Source organism: Indicator indicator, chromosome 2 (genome assembly GCF_027791375.1).
Source record: "Indicator indicator isolate 239-I01 chromosome 2, UM_Iind_1.1, whole genome shotgun sequence".
In the NCBI taxonomy this organism is placed as follows: Eukaryota; Metazoa; Chordata; class Aves; order Piciformes; family Indicatoridae; genus Indicator; species Indicator indicator.
Window position 1 is genome coordinate 65,453,496 of NC_072011.1, and position 19,975 is coordinate 65,473,470.

The 19,975-nt window shown below is 46.1% G+C and overlaps 1 protein-coding gene across 1 annotated transcript in view; it reads right to left on the reverse strand.

Moving 5' to 3' along the window:
* ADGRB3 (adhesion G protein-coupled receptor B3) overlaps window positions 1–19,975 on the reverse strand; it is a 496,325-nt gene that overhangs the window by 193,112 nt on the left and 283,238 nt on the right. Inside the window, exon 15 of the mRNA XM_054392660.1 lies at window positions 13,308–13,351. Coding sequence (XP_054248635.1) covers window positions 13,308–13,351 — 44 coding nt within the window. The remainder of the gene's footprint in view (window positions 1–13,307; window positions 13,352–19,975) is intronic.

A 19,975-nucleotide genomic window follows, 5' to 3' on the forward strand; every position in this document is an offset into this window, starting at 1 on the left:
TAAACTCACATGGATTGAGAATATAAATACTTATAAACCAAGTTCCATAAATCATACACAGCCTTTTTTTACTTTATGGGTTGGGTTTCTGTTTTTCCACTAAAACTTAGCTAATTGCTAATCCATACTTCTCAGAGGTGATAAAAACATAATTCTAAGTATCACTGCCAGCATGCTTTGAAACATCCAAGCATTTTCAGCCAGATGGAGAGCAAGTTTGAAACACAGGGTACATTAACTTGGATATTAAAACATTAATTTATGCATAAATAGCCCAAAAGATTGACAAAAGACACTAGCCTGAAACAGCCTGGTGTAGCTGGAAGGTGTCCCTGCTCACTGCAGGGGGGATTTGGGCAAGATGACCTCTGAAGGTCCTTTCCAACCCAATGAAATCTGTGTATCTGTGTGAGTCTGTGAATTAAAATTAGCTTAGATGGGCTTGTAGTGAGGGAATGGAATGAAGGAGGGCAGATTGAGACTGGAGATCAGGAAGAGGGTGGGGAGACACTGGAACAGGTTGCCCAAGGAGGTTGTGGATGCCTCCTCCCTGGAGGTGTTGAAGGCCAAGTTGGATGAGGCTTTGAGCAACCTGGGCTGGTGGAGAGTGTCTCTGGTTGGAACTAGATAATCTCATTGCTGTTGATCAAGATGTGCAGGGTGAGTGCCCAGAGGCTGGAGCCAGGCTCTGCTGGGTGATGCCCAATGACAGCACAAGAGGCAATGGTGGAAGCTGAGCTATAGGAAGTTCCATGGACACAGGAGGAAAGATTTTTTTCACTTTGAGGGTGACAGAACACTGGAACAGGCTGCCCAGGGCGGTTGTGGAATCTCCCTCTGTGGATGTGTTCCTGTGTGATCTGCTCTAGGTGCTCCTGCTCTGGCAGGGGGCTTGGACTGGATGAGCTTTTAAGGTCCTTTCCAACGTCTAACATTCTGCCATTCTGTGATCTTTAAGCTCCCTTGCAACCCAACCCATTCCATGAATCTCTGATCATTTCTAAGTTAAATGACTGTGTGCACAAGAGAAAAATATGTCAATATTGAATTATTTGGAGGAAACCTGGAGGAGACCATGAAGATGATCAGAGGGCTGGAGCTCCTCTACTATGAAGAGAGGCTGAGATCTGGGGGCTGTTCAGCCTGGAGAAGAGAAGGCTCCAGAGAGACCTTAGAGCAGCCTTCCAGTACCTGAAGGGGGCTACAGGAGAGCTGGAGATGGACTTTTCTATGGGCATGTAGTGACAGGAGAAAAGGCTTTAAGATGAAAGAGAGTAGATGTAGATGAGATATAAGGATGAAATTCTTCACTATGAAAGTGGTGAGGCACTGGAGAAGGTTGCCCAGAGAGACTGATGGTGCTCTGTCCATGGAAGTGTTCAAAGCCAGGTTGGATGGAGCAGGTCTAATGGAAGGTGGCAGTGGGGTTGGAATTTGATGATCTTTAAGGTCCCTCCCAAGCCAAACCATTCTATGATTTAGTGTTGGGCTTTTTTCTGGCAATAAACAGGATCCTGATGTTATTCATTGTTTTTGTTTTTGTTTTTGTTTTTGTTTTTGTTTTTTTTTAACACAACTCCAGTAACTGCTTGAGAGTTTGATTACATTATTGTAAAGGGCAAAATCTCCCTCAGTCTAAAATTTCATTGTTTGTTACACACCCTCCTGGAAAGACTGCATAAAATGTAATTTAAAAAAAAAAGGGGGGGGAGGGGGGATTTAATGATGCTCACAATTTATCTCCTGTACAGCAAGACTGGAGAAGAGGCTAAAATACGAGGTTTGAGGGAGAAAGGGAGAGTAAGCAAAAACCCAGAGTTGAGAGCATGTGGAACTATTCAGTGCACAGCACAGAAAAGCAGGTTTTAAATATTTATAAGGCAGAGTTGGTGGAAGTCTGGTTAGGATGCTTCTGATAATGTCTTACTGTTAATTAGTTTCCTTGCTGTGTAATCCTGCCTGCTGACACAGGTAATTCCTGAAACCTACATGGGTTCTGCTTTAGGATGTGTCAGTGCTGGCTGTCCTGTCAAATTCACTTCAACACATGAGAAAATAAAAGGAACAGATCTGCAGGTAAGGGAAAGGGGACTGTGAGCCAGCAATGGGCACTGGCAGCACAGAAGGCGAAGGGCAGCTGGGCTGCATCCAGAGCAGCTTAGCCAGAGATAAAGAGAGGGATCCTGCCCCTCTGCTGTGCTCTGGGCAGACCTCACCTGAAGGGATGTGTCCAGCTGTGGAACCCTCAACACAGGAAGGACACGGACCTGATGGAGAGGGTCCAGAGGAGGCCACAAAAATGATCAGAGGCTGGAGTAGCTCTGCTACAGGGACAGGCTGAGGGAGCTGGGGGTGTTCAGCCTGGAGAAGAGAAGGCTCCAGAGAGACCTAAGAGCAGCCTGCCAGTGCCTGAAGGGGGCTACAAGAAGGCAGCAGAGGGACTGTTTGCAAAGGTCTGCAGGGAGAGGACGAGGGACAATGGCTTCAAACTAAAGAAGGACAGATTTAGATTGGATGTTAGGAATAAGTTTTGCACCATGAGGGTGGTGGAACACTGCAACAGGTTGCCCAGAGATGTGGTTGAGGCTCCATCCTTGGAGATACTGAAGGTGAGGCTGGGCAGGACTCTGGGCAACCTGATCTAGTGGAGGATGTCCCTGCTAACTGTAGGGGGGTTGGCCTCAAGTTGCACCAGGGGAGGTCTAGGTTGGATATCAGAAGAACCTTCCTGCCTGAAAGCATTCTCAAGCACTGGCACAGGCTGCTAAGGGAGGAGGTTGAATCCCCATCCCTGGAGATGTTTCAAAGAGGCAGGGATGTGGTGCTGAGGGCCATGGTTTAGCCCCAGCCTTGGTAGAGTTAGAAAGTGGTTGGACTGGATGAGCTGAAAGAACTTTGCCAACCCAAACAATTCTGTGATTCAGTTTGGGTAAGAGAAAAGGGTTGGATTCTTGTTTAGCTGGTCTGGGACACTTCTGGTAGTTCTTACTTCTGATTTGGCTATCTAAGACACTTGGACATCAAGCTGAAGGCAAATAAATCACCCTGCTTCCTTTAATGGCCTGTGTTTGAGTCTTCTGCACTTGGACTAGAGATTAACCTGGCTAAAAAGTGCTTGAATTTTTCTCCTGTTAACGAGCTGCCCTTCTCACTTTTTTAATCAGCTTGCATTTGCAAGATGTCTCCTCTTAAAACCAACCAAAAGAATAAACCAGAAGGGAAAATGTTTAAAACAACAGCTGCAAAGCTGGCTGCTGCTGATCTATGCTCCCAAAAATCAAATACAAATAGTATCAAGAACTTATTCCACCTCCAAGGCCCCAAGGTGGTTCCTTGGGTGTTGTGCTGCATGTTTCCTCAGAAACAATTGCATAGATGGAAACAAAAGGAGAATGTAAAGGTCTAAGGCAAAGCAAAAGGAAAAATAAAATAGTTGTATGGGTGATAAAATGACATTTAGGCAACAGGCTGAGGTGGCAGCACCACAGAGAGCTTGTAGAAGAAGAGTAACCTCTAAAATAGCCCTCCCAGTATATATAGAACTCCACAGAGAGCAGAAGATGTTGGAAAACAGCTTCTCACCTCACTCCCAGTCCTCCCTGCTTCTTCTGTCTGCACAAACAGCTGCTTTGGTCTGCTCAGCCTCAGCTGCTTTTTGTCTGGCTTCTCAGCCAGGTTGGATATTAGAAGAAACCTCTTCACTGAAAGGGTTCTCCAAGCCTGGCACAGGCTGCCCAGGGAGGTGGTTGAATCCCCATCCCTGGAGGTATTTCAAAGAGGCAGAGATGTGCCGAGGGCCATGGCTCAGCCCTAGCCTCTCTATAATTAGATTTCAAGTTGGACTTGATGATCTCAAAGGTCTTTTCTAAGCCAAACAATTCTAGGAGTGCATGCCCATAGATATCACATTCAGTGAAATAGCTCTGCAAGAAATCTCTCTTCCTCAGCATTATGAGACAATGAGAACATTAAAAGCCCATCACAACCAGCCCATGATTCCAGCTAAAAATCTCTTCACCCAGAAAGGAGCAGCTATGCAACACACAGAGAGCATCTTCTATGAGAGTGCTTTGCTTTGGAGCTCTTCACCTAGCACATTTCCTTCCACTGAAACTTGTTTTAACTCCTGATAGAGATTTGTATTATCCTCATTAAGATCTGGCCATTCTGCATAGTGTAAGCTTAATAAAAGATCTGCTGCACAAATTAAGTGGTAAGGAGGAAAAATATTGTCTTTATAATCTCTAAAGAAGTTGGAATTTAAGCTGATGAATCCAAGTCTCTGTGGAGGGCCACAAAGATGATCCAAGGGCTGGAGCAGCTCTGCTGTGAGGCAAGGCTGAGGGAGCTGGGGGTGTTCAGCCTGGAGAGGAGAAGGCTCCAGGGGGACCTCAGAGCTGCCTGCCAGGACCTGAAGGGATCCTGCAGGAAGGCTGCAGAGGAACTTTTCCTGAGGGTGTCTGGAGACAGGACAAAGGGGAAATGGTTTGAAGCTGAGGCAGAGCAGGGTTAGACTGGAACTGAGGAAGAAGTTCTTCAGTGTGAGGGTAGTGAGACACTGGAACAGGTTGCCCAGGGAGGCTGTGGATGTGCCCTCCCTGGAGGTATTCAAGGCCAGGCTGGATGAGGCCTTGAGCAACCTGGGCTAGTGAAAGATGCCCCTACCCATGGCAGGTACCAGATGATCTTTAAGGTCCCTTCCAACCCAAACCACTCTGTGATATTGTGGTGAACACCCAAGAATTGTTCATACAGGATAAATCCTGAGTGCCACAGACAAAACACCATGGAATGGAAGCACGGATAACTAAGGGAGGATCAGCAAAAAGGTATCAAGAAAATACTGATTTTATCTTAGGTTTTGCTACCCATTCATGATGCAAACACACAGCTACTATGCTGCCACCATTTCAAGATCTTTTAGTGAACCTTGGGATGCTACAAAGAATGAAAGGCTTAAACCCATCTCCTATGTCCATTCTGCACTGAGCTTCCGGTGTAGATCCAAATTCTCAAAACATCCTTCATGAAATAACTCATTTCACACAATCACAGAATGTTAGGGGTTGGAAGGGACCTCCAGAGATCATCCAGTCCCAACTCCTGCCAGAGGAGGATCACCTAGGACAGGTCAAATGTGGACCAAGATGGGTTGTGAAAATCTCCAGAGAAGGAGACTCCACAACCTCTCTGAGTATCCTGCTCCAGGCCTCCAGAACCCTCACAGAAAAGTTCCTCCTCATGTTGAGGTGGAACCTCCTGGGTTCCAGCTTGTACCTGTTGTTCCTTGTCCTATCACTGGGCACCACCCAAAAGAGCCTGGCACCTCCATCCTGACACTCACCCCTCAGATGTTAATAGACATTGATCAGATCCCCTCTCAGCCTTCTCTTCTCCAGACTAAGCTCATAGCCTCCATTGGACTCTCTCCAGCAGTTCCCTGTCCCTCCTGAATTAGAGAGCCAGGACTGGACACAATATTCCAGCTGTGGTCTCACCAGGGCACTGTAGAGGATAACCTAGTGATAGGAGAGCAGAGTAGGAGAACCTCCTTAGACCTTCTGGACACACTTTTCCTAATGACAATGGCCTCCAGAAGTCAAGCATGGAGAAATCTATTTTCATCTATTTTTTTGTGTTGGTTTGGGTTGGCTTGGGTTGGATTGAGTTGGGTTGGATTGGGTTGTGTTGTATCGGGTTGGGTTAGACTGAATTGGGTTGGGTTGGATTTGGTTGAATTGGGTTGAGTTGGGTTGGATTTGATTGGTTTGGGTTGAGTTGGGTTGGATTTGATTTGGTTGGGTTGAGTTGGGTCGGATTTAATTTGGTTGGGTTGAGTTGGGTTGGATTTGGTTGGGTTGGGTTGAGTTGGGTTGGATTTGATTCAGTTGGGTTGAATTGGTTTGGTTTGGTTTGGTTTGGTTTGGTTTGGTTTGGATTGGATTGGATTGGATTGGATTGGATTGGATTGGATTGGTTTGGATTGGATGGGGTTGGGTTTTTTTTTGTTAAAATTTTGTTTTGAAGGGTGACTTTCCACCAAATAGTCCCTTTGTCAAAACTGGAGATTGACTGTTGAAGAAATCTTGTCAGTAGGACACAAAGCCATTCACTGACGTCATGGGTGGGCACGTGGTGGTCTTTGCTTCCCTCTAGTGATAGCTTCAGGAAGAGATTTCACTCAATCTGCTGCTCAGCCATGGCAGAGAGGCTCAGGCAGAGGTTAATCACCTGCACAGATACCTCTGAGGGTAGTGAGATGTGATACAGCAGCTGATAAAATATGGCAGATTTAAACTGGAGGTGGATTGGACCCAGTTTGATGGAGCTTTGCAGTTTTATCAGGCAGAGAGAAGGTTTCAGAGTTGGCAATTTGACACCAACTGGGGGATTACCTCAAAGACATTTCAAAACACTGCTCTGAATGCTTCTTTTGAGGTCATTTTGCCATGCAAATACTGTTCTTGTAGAAAGAAAATGAATGAGAGGATGGTTGATTTGGCAGGGAGAACAGCTGCTAATTGAGGAGGTTTCAATCAGATTTAGATACACATATCTGGAAGTACTTCCAGTACCTGAAGGGGGCTACAAGAAGGCTGCAGAGGGACTGTCTGCAAAGGCCTGAAGTGACAGGACAAGAGGCATCATAGACACAAAGCCAAACCATGATCAGTTTGGGGTTTTTTGTTATAAAGTTTGTTTATAGAATGGTAGGGGTTGAAAAGGACCTCCAGAGATCATCAAGTCCAACTGCCCCTCCCAAACTAGCATGACCTAAGGCGGGTCACACAGGAACAGAACCAGATGAGTTTGAAAGCCTCCAGAGAAGGAGACTCCACAACCTGTCTGGGCAGTCTGCTCCAGGGCTCTGGCACCCTCACAGCAAAGAAGCTCTTCCTCATGTTTAGGTGGAACTTTCTGGGTTCCAGTGTGTGGTCACTGCCCCTTGTCCTATTACAGGACACCACTGAAAAGAGCCTGGCAGCTTCACCTGGACACCAACCCTTCAGATACTTATAAACATTGATCAGATTTCCTCTCAGCCTTCTCCCCTCCAGACTAACCAGCCCCAGGGCTCTCAGCCTTTCTTCATCAAACAGATGCTCCAGTCCCTTCATCACCCTCATAGGCTCCAGTAGACTCCCCCTAGCAGTTCCCTGCCCCTCCTGGAGCCCAGGGCAGAGTGGAGGGTAAGGAGAACCTCCCTTCACCTCCTGGCCACACACATTCAAACTGCCTTAATTATCTTCAGCCCTCACTATACAGTAAAGAAATGTAGTTGGAAGTCTATAAATTTGATTCTGCAGATCCAACCAGCAGCTCTTTTTATCCAAGTTTCAGAAGGATAATTGCCTGGTATCACAGGAAACCACTATTTTTAGTTTCTGAAAATCTACATCTGCATGCAGGCAATAAATAGCAATTGAGTTCTCAACAATGGAGTTGATTAATCATCCAATAAAAATTAACAAGAAAATGAACTTATTAACAAGAACTAATTTGATTTCCTTTTTTAATTTGTTGGTTTTTTTTTGGGGGGGGGGGGGCAGGTTAAATCTGAGCAGGCCATAGAAGCTCTGTGGCAGGCTGTGTAGGTGTTGGTGAAAAGCAGTGGTATAAAAAAGACCTCACTTATAAATTCCTCCCATGGATACTGATTCATTGTGAGCATGACTTCAGCAAAGAAGATTTTGGTCTGCCTCCTTTTCACATTGAAGAGATTCCATTTGATGTTGTACAACAGCTAACAGCACTCCTTCAGTACAGGAGAACCTTAGCAGCTTGTAAATTCCAATATTTTAAGGTTGGGTCTTGTATTTCCTCTCCTACTCAGCACTGGGCTTCAGTTTTGGGGGTCCCACTCCAACAAGGACAGTGAGGTTCTGGAGTGTGCCCAGAGAAGTGCAAAGAAGCTACTGAAGGGTGTGGAGAACAGGGCTGGGGAGGAGCAGCTGAGGGAGCTGGGGATGTTTAGTGCGGAGAAGAGGAGGCTGAGGGGAGACCTCATTGCTCTCTACAGCTCCCTGAGAGGAGGTTGGAGTGAGGTAGGGGTTGAGCTTTGCTCCCTAGTGACAGGAGATGAAATGGCCTCAAGTTGTATGAGGGGAGGTTTAGTTGGATATCAGAAGACACTTTTTGACTGAAAGGGTTCTCCAAACCTGGCCCAGGCTGCCCAGGGAGGTGGTTGAATCCCCATCCCTGGAGGTGTTTCAAAGGGGCAGAGAGGTGGTGCTGAGGGGCAGGGTTTAGCCCCAGGCTTGGTAGACTCAGAGAATGGTTGGCCTGGATGATCCTAAAGGTCTTTGCCAATTGAAATAATTTTCTCTGTTGTCACTCTGTGTGTCTGGAGTGGAATACTGAAGTTGAAGCAATATTGACAATTTCTCATTTCTCCTCTGTAGTTTTTGGTAGTTTCAGGATAGAAAAATCCAAACAGCTGCCAGTGTAACTTTGCATAGCAGTGGGGAGCAAAATCAAATAGAGCAGACCTACCCCTTGCCCTAAACTAGAGCTGAGCCAGGAAAAAGTGCTTGCAATATCCAAAAATGCAGCACATTTCCTTGTACTTCTGCCAGCTGACCATCCAGCAGGCACAAACTGCAGGCAGCACACAGATGGGCAAACAAATCCTTTCATACTGGTACAACAGCCTGCTGAGACACAGAATCCTGAAGTCCTTCCCTTCCCCAGTGCTCTCAGGTGTCTTGTTGCACCAGGTACAGCTGTGGAGTACCCCAGCAACAGCTGACAGTGTCCTGGGGAGAACAGATGTGCCCAGATGTGCCAACAAATAGCAGCTGCTCATCAGTCCCTGGCTACTGAAAATCCCACAGGAGATGTCACAGAGTCGGAGTGGTTGGAAAGGACCTCTGGAGATCATCTAGAGCAGCATCACCCAGAGTAAATCACACAGGAACACATCCAGGTGGGTTTGAATGCCTCCAGAGAAGGAGACTCCACAACCTTTCTGGGCAGCCTGCTCCAGGGCTCTGCCACCCTCAAAGGAAAGAATTTTTTCCTTATAGAATTATAGAATCATAGAATTGTCAGGGTGGGAAGGGACCTCAAAGATCATCTAGATCCAACCTCCTTGCCATGGGCAGGGACACCTCACACTACAGCAGGTTGCTCACAGCCACAGCCTGGCCTTAAAAACTCCAGGGATGAGGCTTCCACCACCTCCCTGGGCAACCTGTTCCAGTGTCTCACCACCCTCATGGGGAAAAATTTCTTCCTAACATCCAACCTTAATCCCTCCATTTCTATTTTTTTTCCATTTCCCCCAGTCCTGTCACTCCCTGACACCCTAAAAAGTCCCTCCCCAGCTTTCTTGTAGGCCCCCTTCAGATCCTGGAAGGCATTCAGATGGAACCTCCTGTGTTCCCATTTGTGCCCACTGCCCCTTGTCCTGTCCCTTGACACCACTGAGAAGAGTTTGCCTCCATCCTCCTGAAACTTGCCCTTTAGCTATAGATCAGCATTAATGAGATCCCTTCCTCAGTCTGCTCTTCTCCTGGCTAAAGCTCTCTCAGGCTCTCCTCCTGAGGTAGATGTTCCACTCCCCTCATCACATTAGTGTCTCTTTGATGGACTCTCTCCAGTAGTTCCTTGTCTCTCTTGACCTGGGGAGCCCAGAACTGGACACACTAATCCAAATGAGTGGATTAGCTTTCCCCAGTGCCCTGGGAAAGCCACATGAATTCCAGAAAGGAGCTATGGTGCAAGCAACAGATTCCTCCTGACACCCAACCCCTTAGATATGGATAAGCTCATCACTCCCTTCCAGTGACCTACTTTGTCCACTCCACCTTCCATGCCCCCATCATGATGGTGTCACCCAAGGGTTGCATGTGAGGGTGGTACTGGTGATGCTCAGCACTGAGGAACTCAGTTTCCAGCCTCTTCCTGTGTTTTGAGCTCTGTATCCTCATTCAAGGGCTGGATCCACTGAGACAAACTTTAAGAGCCAAACTTGTATGGATCCTAGAGCTCCATGCAGACTGTCTGCTAGGGCACCTAGCACAGAAGGCTCACAAGAACTGCTCAAGCAACCTACAAAACTGCCACAGTAGAGGGTGGGTTTCAAATAGAACTGCATGCAGAAGCAGAAGGATTCTCTGACCCCTCCTGGGCTTACACAGCCTTGCCCAGACTTACATAAAGCAAAACAGTGCTAGAGAAAAAAAAAAAAAAACAAAACCACTGACTGTGTTGTGGCTGAGATTTCCATGTGGCATGGTGACAAACACACAGAAAGAGTGAAAAAATTAAATATAGAGGTGCTGGGAAGCAGCTGCCCAAGTGAGGGCTATTGGCCTAAATAGTATGGTAGAGTTCCAGCAGGAGTAACACACTCCAGAGGAGCTGACAGCTCAGTGGGCAGGAGCTGCTCAAGTGAGGATGAGAAGTGTGCTTCTGACTCCTCAAGCAACTTCTGTAAAGAAACAAACCACAAAAGGCCATTCCCTGAGGTCCTCAAGTAAATGTTCTAAGCCTTGGATGAGTTGCTGGTTGAGACTGTCTCTGCTGTCTCCCTCTCTCTTCTTTTCCTTCCCAGAAAAGTAGGAAGAACAGGAGAAAACCCAACAGAAGTTTCATTTCATCTCCAGCTGTTTCCAGTTCCTTCACAGATTCACAGATTCACAGATTGCATCAGGTTGCAAGAGACCCTCAGAGGTCATCTTGTCCAACTCCCCCCTGCAGGCAGCAGGGACACCTCCATCTAGATCAGGCTGCCCAGGCACACACTGAGCCTGATCTTGAATGTCTCCAGGGCTTCAATCACATCCCTGGGCAACCTGTTCCAGTACTTCACCACTCTCATTGTGCAGAACTTCCTCCTGATGTCCAACCTAAATCTGTCGTGCTCCAGCTTCAAACCATTGCCACTCGTCCTGTCACCTCAAGCCCTTCTAAACAGTCCCTCCCCAGCCTTCCTGTAGGTCCCCTTCAGATACTGAGATGCATCTCTAAGGTCTCCCTGGAGCCTTCTCTTCTCCAGGCTGAACAGCCACAACTCCCTCAGCCTGTCTTCATAGCAGGGGTGCTCCAGCCCTCTGATCATCTTTGTGGCCTTCCTCTGGAGCTGTTCCACCAAGTCCATGTCCTTCTTGTATCGAGGACACCATATCTGGACACAGCCTTGCAGGTGAGGTCTCCCCACAACAGAGCAGAGGGGCAGGATCCTCTCTCTCCAGCTCTGGTCACACTGCTTTGGATGCAGCCCAGGCTGCCCTTGGCCTTCTGTGCTGCCAGTGCCCATTGCTGGCTCCTGTCCAGCCTCCCTCATCACCACCCCTAATCCTACTCCTCAGAGCTGCTCTCAACATCATCATCCCCCAGCCTGGATGGATATCAAGGGTTGCCCTGACCTAGATGCCATCCTAGGACCTAGGTGCATTATGTGTAAGCTTCATTTGTAGATGTTTCCCAAGGTCCCTTTCCCATCCAGCCTCTGAAGCATAGTGAAAGCAGTACTGATACTGGAGCACTCATCTCCTCTAGCAAGCATACTAAGAGGAATGCAAAACACATGGCAAGCACAAAGTACATTTGTTTGTGACTCCTTCAGGTATTCATCTCAAACACCTGCATGAAATCTTTTAATCATTGTTCAATCCACAGCATGGCTCTTTTTTTTTATTGTTATTACTGTTATTCCTTTTGGTAGTCTAATTCCATGCAAAAATGGCTTTGATATTCTGGACTGCAGCAGTGAAATCAAAGAAGCTCACTCTGAACACACAGTGTTTTTAAATTCAGTGAACAAAGAAATGGGAAAGAAAAGGCTGCACTGCTGCTGTGCGAGCAAAACCTTGTGAAGAGGGAACAAGGAACATGTTCCAGATGCTTTGCATTCCATGTGCACAAAATAATCCATAATAGCAAGGGGTTTATGTGCTTTGTTCCATGCATCTTGCACAATCATAGAATCATAGAATTGTCAGGGCTGGAAGGGACCTCAAGGCTCATCCAGTTCCAATCCCTCTGCCATGGGCAGGGACACCTCACACCACAGCAGGTTGCTCACAGCCACATCCAGCCTGGCTGCAAAAACCTCCAGGGATGAGGCTTCCACCACCTCCCTGGGCAACCTGTTCCAGTGTCTCACAATCCTCATGGGGAAGAATTCTTCCTAACATCCAATCCAAATCTACCCATTTCTAGTTTTGTTCCACTCCTCCCACTCCTACCATTACCTGACATGATGACAAGTCCCTCCCCAGCTTTCTTGTAGGTCCCCTTAAGATACTGGAAGGCCACAATAAGGTCTCTTCACAGCCTTCTCTTCTCCAGACTGAACAGCCCCAACTCTCTCAGCCTGTCCTCATTGTCCTCCAACCCTCTGAGCACCCTGATGGCCCTATGGAACACTGAGGTGCTGCTAGGATGATTCTTTTGAGAAGGCATAGACCATGGTGCTGCTTGTACTTGGAATGCTTTCCAATACCACATCCAAAGTTTCTCATTTCTACACCATAATATTTATTGCCAGTCATCAGTGCACTGACATAAACCCCGGCTGAAGGAGCAAAGAACTCCCCAAATCACACCAGGTTCTCATGGTGTGGATGAGTCTGTAGTGTAAGACAGACAAAACATAGCTGAACCAGAAGCACAAAATAATCTTTAAACCATGCAGGGATCCTTCTTTTCCAACACTTGATCTGTGTTTAGGCAAAGTTCACTTTGACTTTAAGGGGAGGGATGCTGTAAAAGATTCATGCAGCAAATCACAGCTGCATAAGCTTGGAATTCTTCTTGAACCACAATGATTTTGCTGCTTAGCTTCTTTACAGCACCATTTTCTCTTTTGCTACAGGAGGGACACACAGAGAAGCAAGCAGCAGAAGGCTGCTAGCAAGCTTGCACTGTTTAGCAAACAGCTCCTGCTTTACTAAACTAAAATGAAGATTTGCACCAGCTAAAGGGAAGGTTGCTGTGGGTAACACACCTGAAGATGATCTTTCTGCCCCTGGTACCAGAAATGGGAGCCCTCCTTAGTTTTGTCTGATCATTTGCCCACTCACTTGTTGCCCAGCAACTACCATCAAGGAACTACGGTTCCTAGACATCCTCTTTTGTTATCCTGAAGAAGCAGCTTCAAACGACTCTGTGAGTAATCTCACCCTGCTGAGACATTGCATTTACATCAGCACACAAAGGAAGCCAAGGGGCTGGTGAACCCAGCACTTTCTCTTTGTCCCTGCCCTCATCCCGACCTGTTTACTGACCAAGCACTTCAAATGATTAAGCACTTTGGCACATTTGAGCCATTGCAAGAGAAGCAAACATTTGTCACTTACGTTTTTGAGTCATCCCACAGCACACAGTAGGGATTCAACGTGCCCTAGGAAGGAAACAAACAAGACTATTAGTTACTGATGTACAGGGGGAAAAAATGTGTTGTGCTTGACCTAAGCATTTATTTGGGGCTTCTCCTACAAGCTCATGTTTGTACTCTGATGAGGTGATGCCACTGGAATCACAAAAGCTGAAGGTTTATTCTTACAGGGGATTAGAAAAGCACTTGGACATCAAAGCAGAGCATTTCAGAGAATCATGGAATGGTGGAATCACAGAATCATGGAATGATGCAGTCATGGAATCAGAGAATCAGAGAGTCAGAGAAACAGAGTCATAGAATCATACAATCATGGAATCATGGAACCATAGAATCATAGAATCATGGAATCATGCAGTCATGGGATCAGAGAATCACAGAGTCACAGACTCATGGAATCACAGAATCATAAAGTCACAGAATCAAAAAATCATGGAGCCACAGAATCATAGAACCATAGAATCATGAAACCACAGAATCATAGAATCATGGAACCACAGAATCATGGAACCAGAGAATCATAGAATCAGAAAATCATGGAGTCATAGAATCATGGAACCATGAAACCATAGAATCATGGAATCATAGAACCACAAAATCATAGAATCATGGAATCACAGAATCAGAGTCAGAGAATCATGGAATTACAGAATCATAGAATGGTTTTGGTTGGAAGAGATCTTTGAGACCATTAAGTCCAACCTTCAACCTAAGATCACCATGGCCATTAAACCATGAAAAACCATCTGCTGTCTTCTCTCTCTTAGATGAGGTAAGCATCAAGGTTGTCTATTTGGTATATCCTACTGTGAGTGAGATATGAGATAAGAGTTCATCTGTTCAGAGACTCAACTGAACATTTCTAGGTGTGTTCAGAAGCACAACTGCAGCCCTTTTGGCAACCTGGGTGTCAAAACCTGCAATGCCTTTTAAAATTCCATGCATGTGCTGGGCAAAATGTCTGCAGGCTGGGATTTCAGATGACCTCATAATCAACACTCGAGCCCTTTGGTCAGTTAGGTTCTAAATCAGCAGAGATTTTGCCTCAAAACATTATTATTTTGGGGTGGGTTTGAGCTTTACATTCCCAGCTTCAACCTCTTTGAAGTCACACAAACACATCAAGAGAATGGTAGAATTTGGAAGGGACTTCTGAAGATCACCCAGTCCAACGCCTTGTCGAAACAGGATCACCCAAGGTAGATCACACAGGAACACATCCAGGTGGGTTTGGAATGCCTCCAGAGAAGGAGATTCCACAACCTCTCTGGGCAGCCTGCTCCAGGGCTCTGCTGCCCTCAAAGTGAAAGATTTTTTCCTTATTTTTACTGGAACCCTCTGTGTTTCAGTCTGTGTCCACTGCCCCTTGTCCTGTCACTGGACATCAGTGAGCAGAGCCTAGCTTCATTCTCCTGACACTCTTTAGATACTTCCAGTTCCTTCTTCAGAATGATTCCTCATTTCCTGGAACCATTTCAGTGGGAAAAGACCTTTAAGATCATTGAATCCAACCATGGAAGTCTTCTGATTTGATTTAGAAGAGCCCAGGAATCTCAGTTTATTACACATCATTAAACTGTGCTTAATGTTTTGGGAAATTGAAATGTCTTCGTTATTATTCATGTTTGTTTTGCTCTCTGGAAAGAGCTGAGGCAAAATTAAAATTCAGGTTTTGTCCCTAATCTTGTAAATCTTCCTTAATCAAAACTCAGAGTGATTTAGGAGGAATTAACTGGTTAAAAACTGCAAAAGTGCTTTGCTGTTCATCATAAACATTGGATAGTGCCAGGAAGTCAGAACAGCACAAATAAATTAGATAGAAAATAGAGAATCTACTCTGCCCTGGAATACTGCATCCAGTTCTGGGCTCTCCAGTTCCAGAAGGACAGGAATCTACTTGAGGGAGTCCAAGGGAGGGCTCCAAGGATGGTTAAGGGACTGGAGCACTTCCCGGTGAGGAGAGGCTGAGAGCCCTGGGGCTGGTTAGGCTGGAGAGGAGAAGACTGAGAGGGGATCTGATCAATGTCTATCAATATCAGAGGGGTGGGGGTCAGGAAGGAAGGGACAGGGACAGCCTCTGCTCACTTGTGCCCTGGGATAGGACAAGGGGCAATGGATGAAAACTCCAGCACAGGAGGTTCCACCTCAACATGAGGAGGAACTTCTTTACTATAAGGGTCACAGAGCACTGGAACAGGTTGCCCAGAGAGGTTGTGGAGTCTCCTCTGGAGCCTTTCCAGCCCTGTCTGGATGTGTTCCTGTGTGCCCTGTGCTGGATTCTATGGTCCTGCTCTGGCAGGGGGGTTGGACTTGATGATCTCCAGAGGTCCTTTCCAACCCCTAACATCCTGTGAGCCTATGATTAGAACTATAGTCTGAACACAATCACAAGTGGTTTGAAGGAACAGGTGAAATCCACTACTTCCCTGTGTCAACATTAATGTAGTTCTCTCCTGAAGAGAGTTGGTAGAGAAAGTTTGGTAGTAAACAAAAGATAACTGTGAAGTAAGAATTTATTAAATAATAATAATCATCTCTTAAATATTTAAATTCTTCCATCCACCTCTTTGTCCAAGACAATCAAAGTCCTTCTGAAGATGCTTGTGAGAGAGGCATTGAGGGGAATTTTGATCCTTTACTGTAGGATTTTGCTGAGTGCATTGAATTTTATGAGCATAAATATTTAAACCCAACGTATTCTAAGGGCACTTTATGTTAACACAGCACCACACAAACATTAATAAAGGATGCTCCATTCCCTGAAGTATTTATCATGTCAAGAAGAGGAAGGGGCAGAGGGAACAGGACAAAGCACTAGACAACAGGTCCATGGAGATTCAAAGACCAGGTCTCTCTCCTCTCACTACCAAAAAACTTTCAGCTATATTGATAGAGGAGGATATAGAACCATAGAATCATGGAATAACAGAATCACAGAATCACAGAATCATAGAACCACAGAATCGTGGAATCATAGAACCATAAATGGTCTGGGTTGGAAGGGACCTCCAAAGCTCTGCAGTCAGCAGGGACATCCTCCACTAGATCAGGTTGCCCAGAGCCCTGTCCAGCCTCACTTTGAGTATCTCCAGGGATGGGGCTCCAAACACCTCCCTGGGCAACCTGTAGCAGTGTCAGAATCAAAGAATGGCTTAAGTTGGAAGGTACCTTAAACAACATCTAGTTCCAACTATCTGCCATGGGTAGAGACACTTTCCACTAGCCCAGGGTGTTCAAAGCCTCATCCAGCCTGGTCTTAAACACTTTCAGGGATGAGGCATCCACAATTTCTTTTGGCAACCTGTTCCAGTGTCTCTCCACCCTTACTATAAAGAATTTCTTCCCAATCTCCAGTCTCAATCTGCCCTCCTCAAGCTTCAATCCATTTCCTCTCATCCTATCACTACAAGCTCTTGTAAAAAGTCCCTCTCCAGCTTTCTTGTAGCCCCTCTTCAGGTACTGGAAGGCTGCTCTAAGGTCTCCCTGGAGCCTTCTCTTCCCCAGGCTGACAGCCCCAGCATTCCCAGCCTGTCCATAGAGGCAGTGCCCCAGTCCCTCAATCATCTTTGTGGCTCTCCTCTGGCCTCTCTCCAGCAGCTCCATGTCCTTCTTGTGTTGGGGGACACAACTTCACAGGAGCAGAGCTACAGAATCACCTCTCCCTTGACCTGCTGACCACACACCCTTTGATGCAGCCCAGGATACAGCTGGATATTCTGGGCTGCCAGTCCACAAGAAGAAGGTAATAAGCTAAGAATGAAGAGTGGGATGACAGTGTAGAGTTAACCTTTGTTTCTTTGTTTGTTTCACTTAAAATGTCATTTCATAAAGAGTATTACTTTTGTATCCTGAGACTGTGTGAAGGATTTCTAATTGCCAATGTGATAAAAAAAGTACTCCTATAAAACACTGCACGTGTGAGACAGGAGAGATGTCTTTCTTAGCAGCAGATATCCCACAGTTAATGCTCATTATTCCCACAGTGCAAACTGAAAGAAGAAGGGGAAAAAAAAAATCACATAAAATCAAATAAAAAAAGTGCCATGACAAAAGAAATCTACAAACCAGAGGGAAATAAAATCCTTTGCAGAAAGCTGCAGCACAATCAAACTGCTGCTGCTGCTGTCAGATCATTTTGCTCTCTTCAAAATGTATTCAAATGCAATAATAACAACAAAAGAGGCTCTTTGGCCACTGCAGTCAACTAATGAGAGGTTAAGCAGGAAGAGGGAAAGCAGCATAAATATAAATATTCCTCATGTTCCTTAAGCAGATCTTGGGTGAGGGTTTGCTCTGCCAGGCCTGGCAGCACCCAAGAACACAGCAGCCTTTCAGAATTCTTTTGGTATCCAAACATGGTCCAAGGACTGCATGGAGCACAATGAGCCCATTTGCCATCATAAGAAGGACACAGAGCTCTGGGAGAGAGTCCAGAGGAGGCCACAAAGATGAACCATGGGCTGGAGAATCTCTGCTATGAGGCCAGGCTGAGGGAGCTGGGGGTGTGCAGCCTATAGAAGAGAAGACTCCAGGGGGACCTTATTGCTGCCTTCCAATACCTGAAGGGATCCTGCAAGAAGGCTGCAGAGGGACTTTTGCTGAGGGTGTCTAAAGACAGGGAGAATGGTTTGAAGCTGAGGCAGAGAAGGGTTAGACTGGAGCTGAGGAACAAGTTCTTCAGCATGGGGGTGGTGAGACTTTGGAATAGGTTGCCCAGGGAGGCTGTGGATGCCTCCTCCTTGGTATTCAAGGCCAGGATGGATGAGACCTTGAGCAGCTGAGTCTAGCTGAGAGGTGTCCCTGCCCATGGCAGGCAGGTTGGAGCAGATGAGGTCTCTTTCAACCTGAGCCATTCTATGATGCTATCATTCTTCACCCTTAACCTGTTACTCTCTTTTTCAGAGTCTTTCTGGACCTGGCCTCCTGGCAGGGTCTCCTCATCCTGCTGCCATGGAGTTACCTCCAGCAGCCATGGTTCTGTGTGAGGACAGCAATCTCATCCCAGTTGCTGCCAGTTAATTACTTAGCTGGAGCTGAGGAAGCAGCTCCCTGTCCATTACTTTTAGCTACTGCTGCAGTATTGATTCCTACTCCACAGTGCAGCACTTGGCTACCTCAGAACCAGACATATGTGTGTGGATGTAGATGTAAATATATCTCTGCCTGGCACACAGAACTCAGCTTTGGAGATGACTGGCAGCTCTGACAGCTCTGCAGCACAATGCCAACTGTGTTTTGAAGCCAGGCTATCAGGCTGGCTGAGAGCTTGATGTCCTACTCTACTGGTGGCTCATTAGTTTAGTGTCCCTGGAGAGAACTTCCGTGTTGCCAGGAGGTGAGAGGTGAAGTTCCCTCTGGAGGCCAAGAGGATTTTGTTGCAGTTGTGCAGCTTTTAAAAGATGAGTTTGGAGTCTACCTTATCAAGGTACTGGGAAGATGTGATCACATTTATCAGCATCTTCACAGGGCACAAGACCAAATATCACATCCTATGTCCACTTCAGCTGCCCCCAGAACAAGAAGGACATTGAACTGCTGGAGAAGGTCCAGAAGAAGGCCATGAAGATGATCAGAGGGGTACAGCACCTGCCCTGTGAGGGTAAGCTGAAAGAAGAAGGCGGCTCCAGGGAGACCCTAAAGCAGCCTTCCAGTACCTGAAGGGGACTACAAGAAAGCTGGGGAAAGGACTTTCTGCAGGGGCTTGTAGTGATAGGAGGAGAGGAAATGGATTGAAGTTTAAGAAGGGGAGATTCAGACTGAAGATTAGGAAGAAATTCTTGACAGTAAGGGTGGTGAGACACTGGAACAGGTTGCCCAGGGAGGCTGTGGGTGCCCCCTCCCTTAAAGTGTTTAAGACCAGGGTGGATGAGCCCTTGAGCAACCTGGGCTGGTGGAGGTGTCCCTGCCCATGGCAGGGGGTTGGAACTGGATGACCTTTAAGGTCCCTTCTGTGATTTCCTACATAATGCATTGCAAGCCACATTCTCACTGTGCTCAACTGTCTGTTAGCCTTTAATTCTCTGCCAACCTACACACCAGAACAAGCAGTTGTGATGTACACTGCCTCCACACAAACATCCCCTGGTTTTATTCGTAAACTAGTTCATTTGGATACAAAATGAAGCAATGCTGATAAATCTTAAGCTAATTAATATTTGAAGGCTTATTTGGCTCCAACTCATTAAATGATCACATTTGCCCATTTCTTATCTACTACATTTAATCAGCGGATGGGGAGGTAAAAGAACAAATGTGTGGGTATGCTCCTCTCTATTAGCATGGTTGTTCTAGAGGTTGCTTAAAAAATTAGTATTAAACCAACTTGGAAACAAAGTGTTCTGAATACTAAACAGCATTTCAAGACCCAAGCTTTGAAAACAACAAAAAGAACAAGAAAATCCAGTCCATATTAAAAAATAAAAACAACAAAACAACCCCAAAACAGGAGACAGGAGATGTCTAGAATTTCTTCTCTATTTAATAATTAATCAGTTTCATGATTTTTATTTCCTAGTTAGTAATGAATCTGTTTAATGATTAACCTGCAAGCAATTAATATACAATGTTCAAAAGCTAAATGACAACACAGAAGCACAGAATGTTAAGGGTTGGAAGGGACCTCAAAAGCTC